The sequence below is a fragment of the Dryobates pubescens genome, chromosome 4 (assembly GCF_014839835.1).
Source record: "Dryobates pubescens isolate bDryPub1 chromosome 4, bDryPub1.pri, whole genome shotgun sequence".
Lineage (NCBI taxonomy): Eukaryota > Metazoa > Chordata > Aves > Piciformes > Picidae > Dryobates > Dryobates pubescens.
This window is the reverse complement of record NC_071615.1, coordinates 34,833,741-34,853,279: the sequence shown is the minus strand read 5'-3', so window position 1 is coordinate 34,853,279 and position 19,539 is coordinate 34,833,741. Positions and strand designations below refer to the sequence as shown.

Sequence of the window (19,539 nt, the reverse complement as noted above, 5' to 3'; positions counted from 1 at the left end):
GAACTGCAGAGGGGATGGAAGCAGAAGGGCTCAAGTCTGAATAGAATTGAACAAATTTCTTCTTAAACTGAAAACTTTAGGAAAAGGATGAGAGCAGTGATTTGATGCATCTGAATTCCATTTGCTGCTTCTTCAATAGAACTTACCTTTCTCTCTCCATTTGTGACACTGTCATATTGTTGGTGCTTCCTTCATAACCGAAGTTGATTTACTGGAATTTAAATAATTGTGTAAAATTCCATTGACCACAGATTTTTCCAGCTTCATGCCCAATTTGTGTTTTATCTTTTCACATACTTCAGTTAGGTGAATGCTACCTGATCTTTATTCACTGAAGGTTTAAAAATGTTCTTTTCCTGCAGCTAAACTTCATTTCTGTCTGAGAGGATAAGCTGAAACTTACCAGAAAATGGAAGGTTCAAAGAAGGTTCCTTTGCAGACTGGAGTCTTTTTTTAGTGCTGCTTTTGCCAGGAGATGAGGAGAGAGCAACAAGCAGTACTCTTGTTCTTTGTTTTTCTTTCTGATGTTGTTTACTGGCAAAAAGGTCTGTAGATCTCAGAATATGGAGTCATGGAAGAACACACAGTTTTTTTACCTTCCTGCTGATAGTGCTTCCACTCTGTGTAAAAGTGCTCTTAGTCAACAAGGGAGGATGACTTCACAAGGGTGTTCCCAAGCCAAATGCCAATCATCTGGCCAGTAGGAGGAAGAAATTCTAATTGACTTCATGTTGAAGTTGCTGTTCTTTATTCCAACTTCCCTGAATTCTCTGAGCTGATGGAATTACTATAATTTATTGGGGGTTTTGCCTCAATCAAAGCGTATTTAAATGGGAAGTCAGCAAATGTGCTTACTTCATTAACATAAAGCAGTAAATTAGTTTTTAAGGCATAAATTTGGGCAAATTATTTGGTGTCAGAGTAGGGTGAGCAGTGTCTGGCTAAATCTTTCATCACAGACTAAGTGTTAATCAAAATGCAGGTTAGCATCTCAGAAACATTAAAGGGCATCAGCAGGATTATGAAACATTCTGTCTGTGCACACAACGGACCACAAGAATGATCAGAGTACAGGCAGACCTGCCATATGAAGAAAGGCTGAGAGAGCTGGGTTTGTTCAGCCTGGAGAAAGAAGGCTTAGGAGAGGCCTTATTACCATGGACCAGGTAGCTACCAGGAAGGTGGGGACTCCATTTTTCTGAGGAGCCATGTGGAAAAGACAGGTGATGGGGACAAATTACTGCGGGGGAGATTCCCATTGGACTCCAGGAGAAAAATGTTTCCTCATCAGCACAGTTGGACATTGGAATAATCTCCCAAGGGAAGCAGTGGATTCCCTTACACTGGGCAGCTTTCAGGCAGGGTGCTGGGCCAGCTTATTTCAACTAGACTGTTACCTAGAAAGGCTGGACCAGATGGTCCTTGGGGTCCCTTCCAACCTGACATTCTGTGAGTGTGTGAATTCTGGTTTCGAGGTCAGTGTTCAAAAGTGTGCACATGGGATTTTCTGTGCTGAGAAATGAGCTCTCCTGCCTTAATGCTTCTCTCTATTCTTGCATGTTTGTGATGGTACTTTGCATTTTTTGCTGCAGTTCTTTTACACCAGGTGCCCATTAGAGCTTCTTGGTGGAGTCTGGTCTGGTGGGTGTTGTTATGGGTCTCTCCTGGGACAGAGACTAGGATTTTGTCCTGTATCGGGACAGGGGGTTCCCTACTTAGAGGACAGTTGGTCCCTTCTCCTTAGTATCAGATGATAGAACAAGAGGAAATGGCCTGAAATTGTGCCAGGGGAGGTTTAGGTTGGATATTAGGAAAAGGTTTCTTTCCTGAAAGTGTGGTCAGGCATTGGAACAGACTGCCCAGGGAGGTGGTGGAGTCACCATTCCTGGAGGTGTTCAAGAAATGTGTGGACATGACGCTCTGGGATGTGGTTTAGTGGCCATGGTGGTCATAGGTTGAATGTTGGACTTGATCTTGGAGGTCTTTTCCAACCCAAACAATTCTATGATTATATGAGTTCAATAAAAAGTATGTTGTGCAGTAGTAATAAATCATTATCGTCTCACCTTTGGTATATGGCTTCCCTGTCACATCCATCTATTGATCGCTTGACTTGATACATAGGTCTGATTTTAGGACAGCAGAAAAGAGGTCTGAAAATTAGTATTAGTGAACAACCAGCAGGCTATTTGTTGTTATTGTCATCTCTCTGTGCCTTGGAAATACATCCCATTTCCACTTCTCCCTGGATCCTTGGCTACTAAAACCTCTTGGTCACGTATTTTATTATTGTAGGTCTTTATCGTGTTTGACAACTACTGTTTGATGGAACATCACTGATTTAACAGATCTTTGGCAGAAGAAACCTTTAAGCGAGGCACTGAGTATGAAAAGCCATTAGAAAAAAACAGGGTATGTAAAAATACTGTGTCTGGCTGATTCCTGCTTTCAGCCCATTGTGCAGTCTGAATCTGACTGGAGAAATCTTCACGTGTTTAGGGGAAGAAATTTTTGAATAATTTCACATTTCCATTAAAATAGTTTTTGTCACTGACATCAAGTCAGCCTTCCTCCTTCCTGTCACTTCACCTGTCTAACGCTGCTTGCCATTATGTGTCAGTCTAACTGGAAACTACTTTGTAAAGATCATGAATTAGTCCCATGTTGATGCTGTTCAAAAGGAAGAAAAACATGGCAACAACAAACTTTTCTACAATTGCTTTTACTCTGTGCACACACCCAAATTGGTTCCTTGGTCTACATCTTTTCTTCATCTTTTCTTGCCTGGCTGACTGCTGGGAAGCAGGAGGTTGTCTTTTCTGTGTTGTGAACATTGTGTTACAGAAGTTCTGGGCTTCTCACAGTGAAGAATGCAGTGGGGATTGTAAACCTCATGTCATATGCTTTTGGTGCTCTATTGCATGTAACCTGTAGGTTCAGTATCTCAGGATAATAGCCCAAACCAGAATACTTCATTTCAAGTGTGTTCAACTTAAATACTATATAATTGAAAGAGATTTGAGGAGCTGGAGTGGGCCCAGAGAAGGGCAAAGAAGCTGGTGAGGGCTCTGGAGAGCATATCTGGTGAGGAGCAGTAGAGGGAACTGGGGTTGTATAGTCTGGAGAAAAGGAGGATGAGGGGAGACCATCTGGCTCTCCACAACTCCCTGAAGGGAGTCTCTTCTGCCCAGTGACAAGTGATAGAATGAGAGGAAATAGCATCAAGCTGCACCAGGGGAGGTTTAGGTTGGATATTAGAAGAAACTTCTTCATTGCTTTCAATTACATCATCCCCCAGCCTGTACTGATATCTAGGATTGTCCCAACCTAAGTACAGGACCTTACACTTTGCCTTTTGTTGGGTGATAGCAGGGTGATGACTTCACCCCAAAGCGTCTAGGGAATGAGATGGAAACACTTCTTGTTAATGAGACATGGAAAGAGTAGTGCTAGAATTTCTCTGGTCCATTAAACCCTGCTCTGTGTTTAGTTAATCTGGTCCTAGATTTTAGTTTAACTTCAGTGTCCTCTCCCCAAAATGGAAATCCCTTTCTTGGCAATAAAATAAAATATGTAATTCTGTTTCCCCCCTCTGCTAAAAGTGCCTGCCTGGAAGTAATTTTAGGATTAAATTTGTGTTTTAATTCCTGTCTTCAAATAAAAAATTCTATTTGACATCATCATCACTTTCCCTGCAAACAGATGATCTCAGAAAAATATTCTGAGGGCAGTGCAGCAGAAATAAATGTAAGGTTTTAATGAAACAGTTTTTGCTTTATGCAAATCTATGTGATAAAATAGGCTTGCAGATGAGAAGCCAAAAGTACTCAAGCTAAAATCAGAATAGATTCTAATTAAACATATTAAAATGCTGAAAATGTTTCTGCAGTTTCTTAAGGAGATTAGAATTCTTTGATTGTTGTTGTCAGGTATCTTAAAAAAACATCTGCAAATTGAGGAGAATTATTGTGAGCTCTTTAACAATTTTGACTGAGTTGCAGCAAGTCAGCAGCAGATAAACCTTTAGCTGCTGCCTTACCTTAAACAATTTAGGTCTTCATTGGATTATTTGCTAATTCAATTGCAGATTATTTCCAAGTAGTGTCTTTGCCAGCTTCAACCTCTTGTTCAGGGCAGTAGGAAGAAGGAAGGTTACATGCCCACAGTGCCTTGTGGCAACTGTGTGATCTGCTGATGTTTAAGTAGCAAGCATTTGTGTATTGTTAATACTTAAGAGAAGAATTGTAAAAGAAAATATTAAATTGCCTTTACTTTGTAGTTGCCCTTGTCTTCATGGATATGATCTAATAATTTGACCAGCAACCCATAGGATGAAAATTGAAGCAATGGTTGTACCCTTGCTTGCAGGCAAAAGAAAGTGTGTTTGGAAACTTGTCTTTTAGTATAGAATTGCTTTGTTTGGAAAAGACCTTTAAAAGCATTGAGTTCAACCATTCTTTAACTCTGCCAAGGTTGGTGCTAAACCATGTTCTTCAGCACCATATCTGTCTCTTTGAAACGATTCAACCACCTCCCTGGGCAGCCTGTTCCAGTGTTTGAGAACCCTTTCAGTCAAGAAGTTTATTCTCACATCCAACCTAGACCTCCCTTGGTGCAACCTGAGGCCGTTTCCTCTCCTCCCATCACTTGCTAGGGAAATGGCTCCTCTTCCTCAGCCTCCATCTTCTTCCCTCAAATTCTACTGCAGTTCCCAACATACCAGCTCTGACTTGCTTCTCTTGTGCCCTAATTGAGCCATTTTCTCCACTTTTGTGCACTGAAAGCAGAAAAGTAACTCCCCAGTTTTCCTTTGGCTCTTAGGTGCTGCATTAGCCAACAACAGCAGAGTTGTCATTCCATGAAATGCAGAGAGCCTGCACCTTCTGCTGCTGCCTCAACAGACAACAAATATTCCAAGAATGTAGGTGCCAGCTGAGCAAACCCTTACTGAGAACCTGCAGATCTGAAATCTTGCAAACTTTCCATCTGTTCAGATTAATTCACTTTGCTGATACGAGGTCATAGGAAGCACATCCTAATGCAAGCATCAGCTACCGGTTTCCCCAACTGCTGTGATATTTTACCATACACCTTAGGTATTTTGCATGACAGGCAAAAAAAAAATCTTGGCATGTTTATGTGGGAAAGGTGGGATGGATTCTATGACTCCTTCAGCTTTCACCGAGCATGGGTACCCTCCCAGTGACCCAATACTCCACTGTGCTGAGTGCTGCACAGCCAGAAAAAGAAAACAACCTTTTTTTTCCCCCTTTACCCTTATTTCAAGTAGCACAGTGTTGTTATTTGCTTAAAGTATGTGTTAGAACGCTGCTGTTATTTTTGTCAGCTCTGAGGACACGTTCTCAGCTGCAGGATGTGAGATTTTTGAGTCTCATCATTTTGAAGTCTTTAATAAAGTTTGCTTTTGTGTGTGCGGTGCTGTTTCCATTGTGCAGTTGTCTTTTGTTCTTTTTAAGGTTGTAGAATCGGATCCATACACACACAGGGATTCATGCCCACTCCCACACCCTTCCCAGTTCTCTGAGCTGCTGAGGTGTAGCATTTTTTGAATAGAGTTGAATAGCTGGATTTAATTATAAATAGGATCTTGAAAAGTGAACTTCTGTGTTCAAAGAAGAAAACACCGAAACAAAATACATTTACCTGTCAGTTATTCCTACATAATTCCTGTCACACAATTATTAGTCAAGACATGTAATAGATAGGAACTTCTCTCCATCACATCTCTTACACTTGCTCATCCACAAGCATGAAGTCACAAATAACAACAGTTACACTATCATCAACTTCAGGACAGAAATTGAGGTGCTGGAGCGTGTTTAGAGAAGGACATCAAAGCTGGTGAAGGGTCTGGAGAACAGGTCTGGTGAGGAGCAGCTGAGGAGCCTGGGGTTGTTTAGTGCGGAGGAAAGGAGGCTGAGGGGAGACCTTCTGCCTCTCTACAACTCCCTGAAAGGAGGTTTCAGTGAGGTGGAGTTCAGTCTCTTCTCTCTAATATCAAATGGTAGAAGGAGAGGAAATAGCTTGGAATTGTGCCAGGGGAGTGTTAGGTTGGATATTAGGAAAAATTTATGTCCTGAAAGAGTGGTCAGGCATTGGAACAGGCTGCCCAGGAAGGGTGGAGTCACTGTCCCTGGAGGTGTTCAAGAGACGTCTGGACATGTCACCTTGGTTTAATGGCCATGGTGGTGTTAGGTTGATGGTTGACCTTTCCACAAGTTTTGGCACTGATTAAACATCTGTGTAATATATGGATTTTTTTTTCCCTTATCACAGAATTAGAATCCTAGAATCATGGGATGGTTTGGGCTAGAAGGGACCATAAAGATAACTAGTTCCAAGCCCCTGGCCATGGGCAGGGACTCCTCACACTAGACCAGGTTGTCAAACCCTCTTCCAACCTGGCCTTGAGCACCTCCAGGGAGGGGGTATTCACGACCTCCCTGGGCAACCTGTCCAGTGTCTCACCACCCTCACTGTGATGAATTTCTTCCTAATCTCCAGTCTAAATCTCCCCTCTTCCAGTTTAAAGCCATCCTCTCTCATCCTATCACAACAAGCCCTTGTAAAAAAAAATCCTTTCCTGGTTTTCTTGTAGGTCCTATCAGCTAATGGAAGGCCTCTGTAAGGTCAGCCTTCTCCATGCTGAATAACCCAAACTCTGGGAGCAGATCACTCTGTTTTGGTACACCTGTATCCCCCTGCTCCAGGTTTACTTTCTTTAATGGGCTACAGGTTTATGTTTATTGCTGCAAACCATCCTTGCTTGCTCCCTGTGACCTTGTGTCACCGTATAACTTCCATTGGGTTGACATCCAGGAGAGGAAAATCGCAGAGAAACCTTTGGTAACACTCTTCAGGGTTTCTGTTTCTGCCACTGTTTGCTTTCTTGGTTCTGTGATTTATGAAAGTGTCAAATAAAGCATGGGATACTTCTTTCAAGTTTGCTGTGTACACTGCATGATGTCAAGTGCTGAGCAGAACTCTTGAGAAGTTTCCAGGGTTTCAGCATCATATCTGTTGTTGTGAATGCTTTGATGGGGACTGCTCTTTGGTAGAAGCAGCTGATCATTTAGGTTGTAAAAGCTGCATCATGCCTTGCCAGGGGCAGAGTGAACATTGGGGTGTTAGGGGCTGAAGCTGGGAGAAACAAACTGGACAAGCGTTTTCCTGTGTCTGTGTAGTTGGTAACTGTGTTGGTCCCCAGTCAGTTTGTGTGCAGAAAGAGTGTGGTGTGTTGGAAACTCCTTGTGTGAGAGCAGTCTTACGAAGGAGCCAGCTGCATTTGCTTTGGGACTTTGAAAGCAGGATCAAAGCTAGCAGGTAATTGCCCAATAAAGTAGGTCTGTTACCTTTGATGCACTTGGGGGAAGCAAGGCTTGCACTTAGCATGGTCCAGGAACCGAACTGGGAATCACTCAGAGAGTTCTAATTGTGACAGAGTGAAGATAGATGTGAATAGTTTGGTTTGAGGTTTGCTGTCTATTAGCTAGCAAATTTTGTACTGTTTCACCATGGTGTGCAGTAGACTCAGCACAACTCTCAGCAGTGTTTGTTCTGTAGCTCTGCCTACAGCTCAGCCTGTAGGATATGAGAAGACTTTGTTGATGACTGTTAATAACATTTCCTTTTCTTAGCTTAGCTAGATGTTATTAGAGAGAGGAATGTGGCAACTGCTACTTAGTGTAGGGTTACATTTCTGCAAAGTATAATTGTAGAGTTTGAGCATGAGGATGAAAGCTGTCTGTAGAAAATAAATGGTGTTGGCTCAAGGCTGACAGTGCTTGGACTGATCAGACCAAATGTACTTACTTAGTAGTTATCAGCTTATCGTACAGTGCTTCTTACCCTAAGCCTTTGGGTACCTGTGCCAAATGCCATCTAATTACATTTTGCTAGGACCGATACCCAGCTTACCCCAGGGAGGTCTGGTGAGAAGGTGTTTCTGATCTGCATTCTGTGCAAGCTCTCCTTGCAGCTGTCTGGTTTTGTGCTTGGTAAGCTGGTACACATCTTCCTTACAGACTTCTCTGTAATGCTGAGTTCTGTGTAGCTGGATTTCCACTGCAGATCTCAGGCAAGTTCTTTTACATGTATTTTGTGGTGCAGAAGGAAGAGCAGTGCTCTTGCCGAGGTGATAATATGCTGAAGCGTATTTGTCTACCAAAACCTGGCTACTGGGGCAGCTGAAACAGGAGGCAGTGCCCTAGGCAGATGTTGATGCAGAACACTGTCATACTTTGAGGCTGTTCAGCCTGGAGAGAAGGTGGCTCTGGGGAAACCTTAGAGCAGCCTTCCAGTACCTGAAGGGGGCCTACAAGAAAGCTGGGGAGGCACTGTTTACAAAGGCTTGTTGTGATACGATGAGGGGCAATGGATTGAAGCTTGAGGAGGGCAGATTTAGACTGGAGATTAGGAAAAAATTCTTTACAGTGAGGGCAGTGAGGCACTGGAAAAGGCTACTCAGGGAGGTTGTTGGTGCCCTCCCCCTGGAGGTGTTCAAAGCCAGGTTGGATGAGGCCTTGAGCAGCCTGGTCTAGTGGGGAGGGTACGCTTGCCCCACAGCAGGGAGATTGGAACTAGATGATTCCAATCATTTTACCATGCTGTATGTGATGGAAAGTGACCAATGGGAGTTGCTAGATGGGAAGAATGATTGTGGGGTTTTGTGGTATTAATGTGAATATGGAAGGATGATTCTGATCTAAGCAAGCAAGGTAGTTGTAGTAAAGTATAGGAGTGTTGCTTTTATAGTGCTGTTTTAGCATGAGACACACCACTAATAGATTGCTGGTCTGAATTCAAACTTGGCCAGTAACGGTGCTCTAACTGGTTTCAGATATTCCAGTCACTCATTTAAACAAGAATGTGAGGTCAAACTTTTGTTTGATCTCCTTTGGAGCTGCAAATTTTGAGTGTACACATACACTTATAGCCAGAAGGAAACATTATGGTGATCTAATCTGGCCTCTTACATAAACTGGGCCACATGTGGTTGAATCTTACAGGTGGACTCAATAACTGTGATGAAACTAAAGAATATCTCTAGAAGACATGAGGTTTAAATCTTGGTTTGGGGTCTTTCAGGGCTGTCAAATACATTGGGTCCTTTAGTTGTGCTTAAGAACGGAGGAACTTGCAAAAAAGAATCTTAATTTCAGCATAAAGCTAAAGTTTATGATCACTTGTTAGGCCTTTTCATCAGCCGCTTGATGTCCACATGGAGGTCAGTGACAAGTGGTGTCCCTCGGGGGTCTGTACTGGGATCAGGACTATTTAATATCTTCATCAGTGATACAGACAGTGGGATTGAGTTCATCCTCAACAAGTTTGCAGTTGACACCAAGCTGAATGGTGCAGTCGATGTGCTAGAAGGATGGGATGTCCTTCAGAGGAACCTGGACAAGCTCAAGAAGTGGACCCATGTGAACCTCACAAGGTTCAACAAGGCCAAGTGCAAAGTTGTGTACCTGTATCATGGCAATCTCTGGTATCAATACAGACTGGGAGATGAAGGGATTGAGAGCAGCCCTGTGGAGAAGGGTTTGAGGTTACTGGTGGGTGAAAAGCTGGGCATGAGCCAGCAGTGTCCGCTTGCAGGCCACAAGGCCAGTGGTATCCTGGGCTGCATCAAAAGAAGCCTGACCATCAGGTCAAGAGATGGGATACTGGCACTTTTCCCTGGTAAGACCTCACCTGAATATTGTGTCTAGCTCTGGAGTCCTCAGCCTAAGAAAGACATGGATTTGATGTAGCAGGTCCAGAGGAGGGCATAGAAATGATCAGAGGGCTACAGCACCCCTCCTATGATGAGGGGCTGAGAGAGTTGGGGTTGTTCATTCTGGAGAGGAGAAATCTCTGGGGAGATTTCCCTTTCTTATAGGGGTACCTATGAGAAAGATGAGGACAATTTTTATAGCAGTCTCTTGTGACAGGACAAGGAGTGATGTTTTTAAACTAAAAGAGGAGAAATCTCCACTAAGGAAGAAAGTTTTTATGATGTGGGTGGTGAGACACTGGCTCAAGTTGCCCGGAGAGAGGTAGTAGAAGCCCCATCCCTGCAGGCATTCCAGGTCCACCTCTTAAGTTCCATTCCAGTGCAAAGAATTCTATGATGCTGTGATCAGACATCCTCTCTCTGTATGTGGTGTTCGGCAGAATTAAACAGGCTCAGCTCACTTGTGGCCAGCAGTGAGTCAGCCCTGCCACAGCTCTGCTTCTCTGCTTGCCAGAAGGGCTGCTCTCCAGCATCTTAAACTTTTGTGGTGTCAGCATTTTTTTGAACATCATGAGGTAGAGAGCAACATCTTTACCTCCATCAACTTCCTCCTTCACATTTGCTCTGAAGTTCAGGTGTTCAGGTTAAACTGTGAGGAAGAAACAGTGTGAGAGATGTTTGTCTGTATTTTTGGATAGGATGTGATGTTCTCCCAGTAAACTTTCTGCAACATTGTAGCAATTCCTGGATCCCCATCTCCTTTCCACTCTTGTCCAAATGGTGGCTACTAGAGTGATCTTTACTATGAAAGTGAGAAGATCAGACACTTTAATTCTGCCATTAGATTAATGCTGTATTGATATTAATTCTCATTTTCCTAGTCTCCTTTTTCTGTCTTGCTCATCCACGGTGTTATTCTTCTTTACTGGGTGGAGTACACTTACTACTTCATTACTCCTTTTGTATCTCTTCATATTATGTATCATCTGACAACCTGTTTCTTCTGCCTTGTGTATGACAAGTCTATTAATAGAGTTGATTGGAAGTGTAATAGAATTTTCTCTGATTCCCGGTGGATTCTGTTTTCTTGCACCATGAGGGTAGTGAACATTGGAACAGGTTGCCTAGGGAGGTAGTTGAGGCCTTATCCTTGGAGATATTCAACGTCAGGCTCAGCAGGGCTCTGGGCAACCTGATCTAGGAGGAGGAGGTCCCTGCTGACTGCAAGGGGGTTGGACTCGATGCCCCTGGGGGTCCTTTCCTACCCAAGCTGTTCTATGATCCTATGATCATTGTACAGTTACATTTTACAGTTACAATGAAGAGTCTCTCTGTGTTTGATGTTGAGACTCAGAATGCATGTCAGTGTAAATGGAGCGTAAGTCAATGAGGAGTAGTGAGCTCTGCTGGAGAAAGTGGGCTGAAATTAAGAACATGTTCTAAGGGAGTCTAAGGATATGAGGACCTCCAGTGTGCAAAACAACTGTCCATCACTTGCAGAACTTCTTTCTCCAAGCTCCCCTTGCTAATGGGAGGGATCCCTGGGCAGTCTGTTCCAGTATTTCATGACTCTCACTGTAAAGAACTTCTACCTTATGTCTAAACCATTGCCCCTTGTCCTTTCACTACAAACCCTTCAACACAGTCCCTCCTCAGCCTTCCTGTAGGTCTCCTTCAGATATTGAAATGTAGCTTTAAGGTTTTCCTGGAGACTTTTCCTCTCCAGGCTGAACAGCACCACTTCTTTCAGCCTGTCTTCATAGCAGAGGTGTTCCAGCCCTCTGGTCATCTTTGGCCATCCTCTGGACCTGCGCTAGCAGGTCCATGAACCTCTTCTGTTGAGGGCCCAAGAGCTGGACAAAGTACTCCCTCAGAACTTGTTTATCCAGGACCTCTTCATGCAGCTAGAGAGGTGCTGAACAATGGCAACTGGACTTGGGAGCACATTTTTTCTCCTGGGTTTCTCAAGACTGTTGATGTCAGTGAAACCAAAGGAGAATGAGTGTAAGTTTGGCTATTGGCATGTGACCTTTTCCTTTCTTCTTTTTATCTTTGCTTTCTTCAGGTTAGATGTCTGGGACAGCATTACATTTAAACTTTGAGGGAGATGAAACTATTTTTAATGGCTGTAGGTGTTAGAAGTGTCTTTTGTTTGCCTGTGTAGTGGCAAGATTCTGGATTGCAGCAGTATAGGACTGTTGAGGTTCCCAGCTGCTCTAGACTACCTGATTTTTACAAATGAGGTTAGATAAAATCTCTGCTTACTCAACAATGATTACATTTAGAACAGCTTGTACTTTAAGAAATGCACATTTTTAGCTTCTCAGCTTCACAATTACACTTTGATTTTTATTTACTTATCTATTTAAAAACAACTGCCTCCACATGGGTTTCTGTGCAAACATGAAAGTGGGAATCCATCTGTGGACTCTCTGCGTCTTAACAAAACTCCAGGTGTGGCTTTTCCCTTTCAAAAAAACCCCAACTTGTAAAATTTTATTAGAACCCTTATTCATACACTTAAAAAAAAATACTCTTTTTGTGTGTGTGTGCTTGTTGTCTTTCTCTTTTTAAATGAGCTCTTCAGGGTAAGGGACACCTTAATAAAGATTTAAAGTATCTGTGGTACAGGCTTACACAGACTCCTGCAGCACTCTAGTGTGCTACTAGAAATGCACTTGCAGCCACATTCACCTTTTACTCTAGGAGTCAAGGGAGCAGGTAGTCATGTTTTGTTGATAACATCTGTGAAGTTTTATTCTTAGGTCAGGGTAAGTTTTTTTTATGTCTGTTCCTTTGGGTGTTTATTCCTTGTTACCAGAGATGTTTTCCCAAGTTTTTGGAAAATCCAGATTTGCTTGCAAAATACATATATTTTAATTAGTAACAAGTGAATGTGCTGAATTGATTTATCATACAATGGTGGGTATGTTGGCAAGAAAGATTTTATCAATGAATGGTTCTTTACCATAGGGGTGGTGGAACACTGTAACAGGTTGCCCAGGGAGGTGGTTGAGGCCCCATCCCTCTTAGCTGCTCAAGGTCAGGCTCCACCCAGCCTGATCTAGTGAAGGATGTCCCTGCTTGCTGCAGGGGGGTTGGACTTACATGATTGTTAGAAGCCCCTTCCAACCCAAACCATACTATGATCCTGAAGGAGGAGAGGGAACCTCTACAGCAAGCACAGATGAAGGGGATGAAACCACTTTCTCCAAAAGCAGCAAATTTCATGATGTGTCAAGAAGGAAAATACTGAGGAGCTTACTCAATAGCAGATATAGAATACTTTTTAATTCAGTGTTGTTTTTTAAAAAATCATTACTTTGAAGTTATAAATATAACTTGATTTTTAATGGAACTGGCTACTTGTCTGATCTGCAGAAAAATCCAGGTATTGTGGTCTCTGAATTTACCACCTCAGGAAAGGTCTACACAGTAAGTTTAAAAGGGTGGAGGGAGGAGGTAGAAGTACCAATAAACCAAATAATGACACTGGAACTCAAAAGTCTTTTAGGAATTTGGTTTTTTTTGGTCCAGTTTGTAAACTTGAGTATTTTATTCTAGCCATCTATCACATGGAGGTCTGCGTGTGGTGCTCTGAAATCCTTAGAGAAAAGATGCTGACAGTATACAAGTCTCTATGGTAAAGATGGTGCAGTGCCAAATCCCAGCAGAGGAGTATGCTGAAAAGCTTTGATACTTGACTGTCTTTATGACTTGTTAATGTGTGCTTGTTTAAGAATTTCAGGCTTGCATAAGGGGGAAGCAGTTAAGGAGAAAAATGTTGAAAAACTTGGTGGAAATGTAAAATGAGTAAAATAAGCATGGCCAGCTAAGGCAGTACCTCATTTATCTAAGGTGAACGTTTATCTGCATCACTCATTCTGTTGTTTGAATTCTGCCTTTGAAATGACACTTTGACACCTTTTTGTATAAATTAGGCATATTAATGTAATTGCATTTACTTGTAGGTGGCTCTAACCAAGAGAGCTGATCCCGCCGAGTTGAAAACAATATTTTTGAAGGTATGTCTAAAGTAAATATTTTACTCTTTCTGCTTAAATTTTTTTCCTATCTTTTGCTCCTTTATTGCAGCATACAACTCTTGATAGTTTTTCCAACCATTAATCATTCACTGTATTATTACCATGTTAGACTTAAATACCATTATGAGAATTGAACAATGCTCACCAAGAAGTCAGATACATTCCTGAGTGATGATTGTATTGACTCAGAAGAAGTATTACTATCTTAGAAAAAACCCTGCATTGTTCAGAGAATGTGGTGGGAGTTTCAATATTGTTCCTACATGTGGTAAAATGTTCATGTAGACACCTTGCTGGTAGACCATTGGGTAAATCAATCCCTTCCCTTGCTTTCCCTTGCTTTCCCTCCCAAAATTCCATCTGTGGTGGCCTGCTGTAGAATTCTGCAGGTAAAGAAATGACTCCTGTACTTGCTTGTATACTTGGAGAGAAGTGTCCTTGAGTGTTTGCTGGAAATTTGCCTTCTTTGACCCACTTCCTACATTTAAATAACCATTCCTAACTTTCCTAAGACTCACCAGTGTGGTGTCACTATTAGCTTGGTAGCCTGGTATGAAAAGAAGAGTACAGAAATGGGTGAGTGTGGAGGAGGATGTATATGAGGAAGGTGCCACAGGGAGCTGGGGTATCTGAATTATTTTTGTGAGGGTGTTTGAGTGCCTAGCAGAGCTGGTACCTTCCCAAGTTCCTCCCTCCACCCTCTCTCTCTCCAGCATCATGCCCTGCTCTCTGTGCACTTCTGGCGTGTTTTCCATTGTCCTTGTGAGCTATTATTAACAGCCTGTGTAGGTGTCACTATGTATATTGCCAGTATTTATAGTTTTATCATACACTGTCAGTATTTATAGCTCTGAAATCAGATTTTCACTTGAGAAAGCCAAGATTTTTAACATATTAAGTCCTGGAACTTCTGTTTGTCAGGAGAGCAAAAAGGCTCTTGAAACAGAATGGGATAATGTGATTTTCAGAGGGGAATGCTTCAAGAGCAGGAGAAAGGCAGCAGAAAAGCAGGCTGTTGATGCAAGAAGATGGTAGCATTGAGGAAGGGAATCAACACAGCAGAGAGAAGCCTGGTCTCTTCTGCAACATGAACTGGTGCTCAGTGGCTAGGGGTGTGTGGCAGCTGGTTTGGTGAGAACAGCCTGGAAATTGTTTCCTACTTGCCTGTGGGTGTTCACCTCTCTTGTGTTTCCGAAGGTTGTAGCTCCCTCAGCTTTCAGTTTTGGTGGACTGAGTGGGTCGTGGTTGAGCACGCTAAATACCACCTCCACCTCCTTTTCCCCTCCTTTTCCACTGAAAAGAAGGGGTCTCAGTGAAGCAGAGTAATGAAAGGCGAGCAAAATGCTTTGTTCAGTGCAATACAGATACTGCTGTGCTGCTTACTGCAGAGAAGGAAGAGGGGATGTGCTATGTTGTTTTGTGATCTACAGCTGGGTGATGGTCAGAGCATTAATTAAGCTGGTTCAGTCTATTTTAAGTAGCGAGGCCAATCCCCAGATGGTGGGATCTTCAGTTGTAAAATAACTTGACAGCCATTCTTCCTACTTCAGTTAAGGACTGAAAAATATGATTGCCAGATAGAAATGGTACCCACTGTGTAGAAAGAAATAGGAAGCTATCAGTTTGAATACAGTTGATTACAGTCAACTTTTAGCATATTTAATACATCAGACTCCCAATAAAATGTTTGCAAATCTTGCTTAAAGTGGGATTGAACTGGTTAATACTCAACTATCTAAAGTGTATGTAAATAAGTTACCCCAAAGCCATTAAGTACTATTGTATAATATCAAATTCTCTGTGGGTATAATTGCCAGAGTGGGGAAAAACACAATTGTAAAGGAGCATTTTTTTAATGTCTCTGCTCCAAAACCAATAGAATTGATGTTTTTTGCTCTTTTTGTTATGATAATTTCCAAGAGTAACTCTACTTTTTCTAAGTCTTCTACCATAACCCCTAAGAGATTAGATTTTAGTCAAAGTGATCAAGCTGCCATTTTCCAAGGTCATTTTCTATATGTAGTATAGAGGACGTGATTGGATTTCAAATGCACTTCAGTAAATCACAATGACAAGAAACAGGGGGGACACTGAAACCTTGTGCTGTTTTCTGTTATTGAGTGCCCTAGCAGGGGGTTAGCCTAGCTGGAAAAAGGGAAGGAAAAAAAAGAAAGAAATATAGAAGCATAGGCTGTCTGACTTATTTGATTTGTTTCTCAATAGCAGCTGTGTTAAAAGTTCCTAAGGCTGGGGTTTCTGAAAGATTCTGTCTTCCTGCAAATGATTCCATTGAAATCAATTGATCTGCTAGTTCTTATAAAAGTATACAATTCAAAATTTCTTGTGGTGTATCAACTAGAAAGCTTCTGTTACCAACAGGAATCCTTAAATGCTAACCACTATATAGATGCCAAAGCAAGTTATGCTTTGTTGGGGCTTGCTTCTCTGAAGCCTTGTTCCTTGCAGATGCTGCTATACCTGAAAACTGTATTTATATAGCACTAGAAGAAAATAATCTACTTACTGTTACACTTTGGCATCCCTCTGAGAGTTGCATGCCTGCAGCAGGTATAACAGTACTCTGCAGGCACTAGTGCGGCTCTGAGAAATGAAAACTGGCAGTTGCCTTCCGTTAGCAGAGCCACAGCAAGGTAAAACAAAACGTGTGTCTTCCAAGTAGGCAACAAAACAGCAATAGGCAGCTAATTTATTTATGACTTTAGTGTGGATAATGCTCTGTGGGGAGCTGCAGCATGGTTTGTCATCCCACCTTGCCTTAAAAAAACAATAATAAAGGAAGAAATGAGCACTTGCTTTCCTCATCAGTGCACATTTGTTATTCCAAGGCAGATCTGTTTCTCTTAAAGCTAACGTGGTTCTGCAGACGTTGCCTGGGATTTCTTTTCCTCCTAATTCTTGTTCTTATCCTTTTTTGTCCCTTAAAATCCAGTGGTTTGGGTTTTTTTAAGGGTTGATTTCAGATTTACCCTTCTACAGAAAATGAGGACTTTAAACTGTGAGAGGTGACTAAGGAATCAGGGTAAGGGTGATAGCAAAGGCAATTACTTTAAAAGTATTTGAATGTTACTTTTCCTTGTTGTGTAACATGCTGTTGGAGGCTTTGCTTGGGAAAAAAATACACTGGAGTTTTCTGGAGTAATATGGCAGTAACTATGATGTAAAGCAGGAGTAACATATGCCAGTGGTGTTTGGTAAGGTGTTGGATCTCTGTTCTTGTCTCTGCAGTGTGCTGAACTGTCAAAGTTCTGGTTTTCTGTTAGATTGTTCTGCAAATGCCATTCTCTGGCCTCCTTTCCAGCAGTTCATCCAAGGAGTATCTGTAGGTTCTCCTTTACTGAGGTACCAGCCATGGCTGAAGGTAATGTGGTGGAGCTCCTCCAAAACAGCACCCTCAGGTGGACACTCTTGTGGGATCTTTACTCCACTAGCCCTGCAGTGTCATTTGGTGGATGTAAACCTGCCTGCTCATCTGGGAGTAGAATGGTTACACAGAGGAGACATGTCACAGAAATAAGATATGCTGGAGTATCCCAGTGCTGTCAGTTTCAGTGGGCCTGAGATGCCACAGGCATGCTTAAAAATGCACTTGTTCTTCTTGTCTTACTTCACAGAAACTGTACTGAAGCATTTCTAGGCAGCCATGGAGAAGTTGTTGACATGGTAAACAGAAAAATCATATCTCTGTCAATCCTGTGTACTGGGAAGACAAGCCTGCAGCTGCTTCAGTACTCCCCACTTTTTCCTGTTGTGAGTGTGGGCTCCAGGTTCTTCAGAGCAGAACTGTCATCTCTTCTGACACAAGCCTGCTCCTGATTTAGGAACTGAGTGTGGTGGTAGGAAATGCCTGGAGAAGAATGTATCTGAGGCACTAAATGTTGTATTCATTTAACAGTATGCAAGTGTGGAGAAGAATGGCGAGTTCTTCATGTCTCCTAATGACTTTGTCACACGGTACCTGAAGATAATTGGAGATGGTTTGCCTAATGCAAGCACTGTACAGCTCCTTGCAGGTGTGGTGGATCAGACGAAAGATGGGTAAGTGATTTTTGGTGTTGCTTTTTTTGCCTTTCTGTTGTTCATTCTGAAAATACACACTCATTCTTCCAAAACAGTCTGGTCCCTGAAGGGTGGTGTGGGGTTGGGTTTGGTTTGGTTTTCCTCCTGCAGATACATAAAGGAATGCAGTGTCTTTTAAGTGGAAAGAGAAGAAACAATGTTTTGAGATGCATGTACCATTTAGCTGAGCAAACCATTTTCTGTCTAACTATGTGTTTTTAATTCATTAAAGCTTTTATGTTTGTTGCCTGTCTCCTCTAGCTCTTGCTTTTCTTTCCTTCTCCAACCCTATCTGTCTCTGATTACTTCATGTATCTGTCACAAACATTCAAATAGCAATCCAAAGTAAGTTTAGCTGGTGTAGGAAGAGATGGTAGAAAAAAAAGTACCCCTGCTTTGCCTTGTCAGTAGCACTGGTAAAAGGTTTTTTTTGCCTTTAGGAAGGAGGAGGAGCAACTAAGGTATTTAGGGAGCCACTCTGCAATCCTGGGAAGACAGCAATGAAGTTGGTTGCATGTGGTTTCCATTTGAAAGGCTGACTTGGGCAATGGACAAGATGAGCTATCTCTCCATCTTCCTCTCCCCTTCTTTAATGGTCATTGCCCAGGCAAGCTGCCTTTTCACTCATACAAATGCATTTTTTTAACCCTGCTTTTAAAGTAAAGAAACTTCAGAATAATTAGCTATGGACTTAAAGGCTGTAGTTGTGGCATTTTTAGAAACCAGAAAACTTCAGGCATGACTCATATCAGTGGTTGCAGAGAATAAAAGGTGAGATAAATGAAGCATGACAAGGGAATGCAGGTGTCCTACGGTACAGATGCATGTGCATGTGAACTTCTGCAGCAGTTTTTGTGCCCTCTTTTCTGCTCAGCCAGCCTCATGTAGCTGGCAGCTAGGCACCTTAAACCTTGAAGATGAGTTAATGTGGTGATTGTTTCCCCTGTTAAAAACGCTCTGTGAGAGGTTATACTGGTAACATTGGCCTGATGGCAGCAAGGAAGTGGTGGCTTCAGATAGTGTTTGACCGAAACCATGAAACATTTCCCGGATTGGAAATTCCCTTGGTTGGATGCCTGCAAACCCAGCATTTTCCAAATTGCATGGCTCCTAATCCAGTTTAGAATAAGAAGATTGAGAGTATAATCCATGCCATGTGATTTGGCTGTCCCTCACAAGCAGAAGCTGAAGAGCGAAATGTAGAGCTGTAGCCTCTGTGAAGTTGTTGACAGGTTGGGATTTCATAACTTGGTGTGATCTTGTAGGAGTTTCATGGTGTGGTGTTGAGGCCTCTAATTGCTACTCTCTACCATGAGTGAGGACTGCTTCATGTAATCCAAACTGGGCAGTTACAAGGGACTGCATGTACCTAAAGTGTCTCTTCTGGTATTCAAACTGTCTTCTTGTTTAGCTGCTATCCTACTATGTGAAGGACTGGAGAAAGTTCAGGGAGTGATTAGCATCTATCTCTGTAACCTGACACTGTAGCATATTTTTCACCTGGCCAGGCATTTGTACCTTCTTCTAGTGGTGTACAAAGTAATTCTCAGAGTGATCATCTGAAGCAAGGGTCAGTCACTTTTGGATTCCTGGAATGGGATAGCAGTAAGACTTACTGGTCTTCTGTTGAATGCTTTCCAGCTTGGCTGCCCAGATCTCCTAGTTTTAAAGTGATAT

General features: G+C 42.3%; 1 protein-coding gene across 5 annotated transcripts in view; it reads left to right on the top strand.

Annotated features, from left to right (window-relative positions):
• Positions 1 to 19,539, top strand: part of SLC25A13 (solute carrier family 25 member 13) — a 111,171-nt gene that overhangs the window by 10,726 nt on the left and 80,906 nt on the right. For all 5 annotated transcript variants that reach the window (XM_054161102.1, XM_054161103.1, XM_054161101.1 and 2 more), the window contains 2 exons: positions 13,711 to 13,764; positions 17,699 to 17,841. In XM_054161102.1, coding sequence (XP_054017077.1) covers positions 13,711 to 13,764; positions 17,699 to 17,841 — 197 coding nt within the window. The remainder of the gene's footprint in view (positions 1 to 13,710; positions 13,765 to 17,698; positions 17,842 to 19,539) is intronic.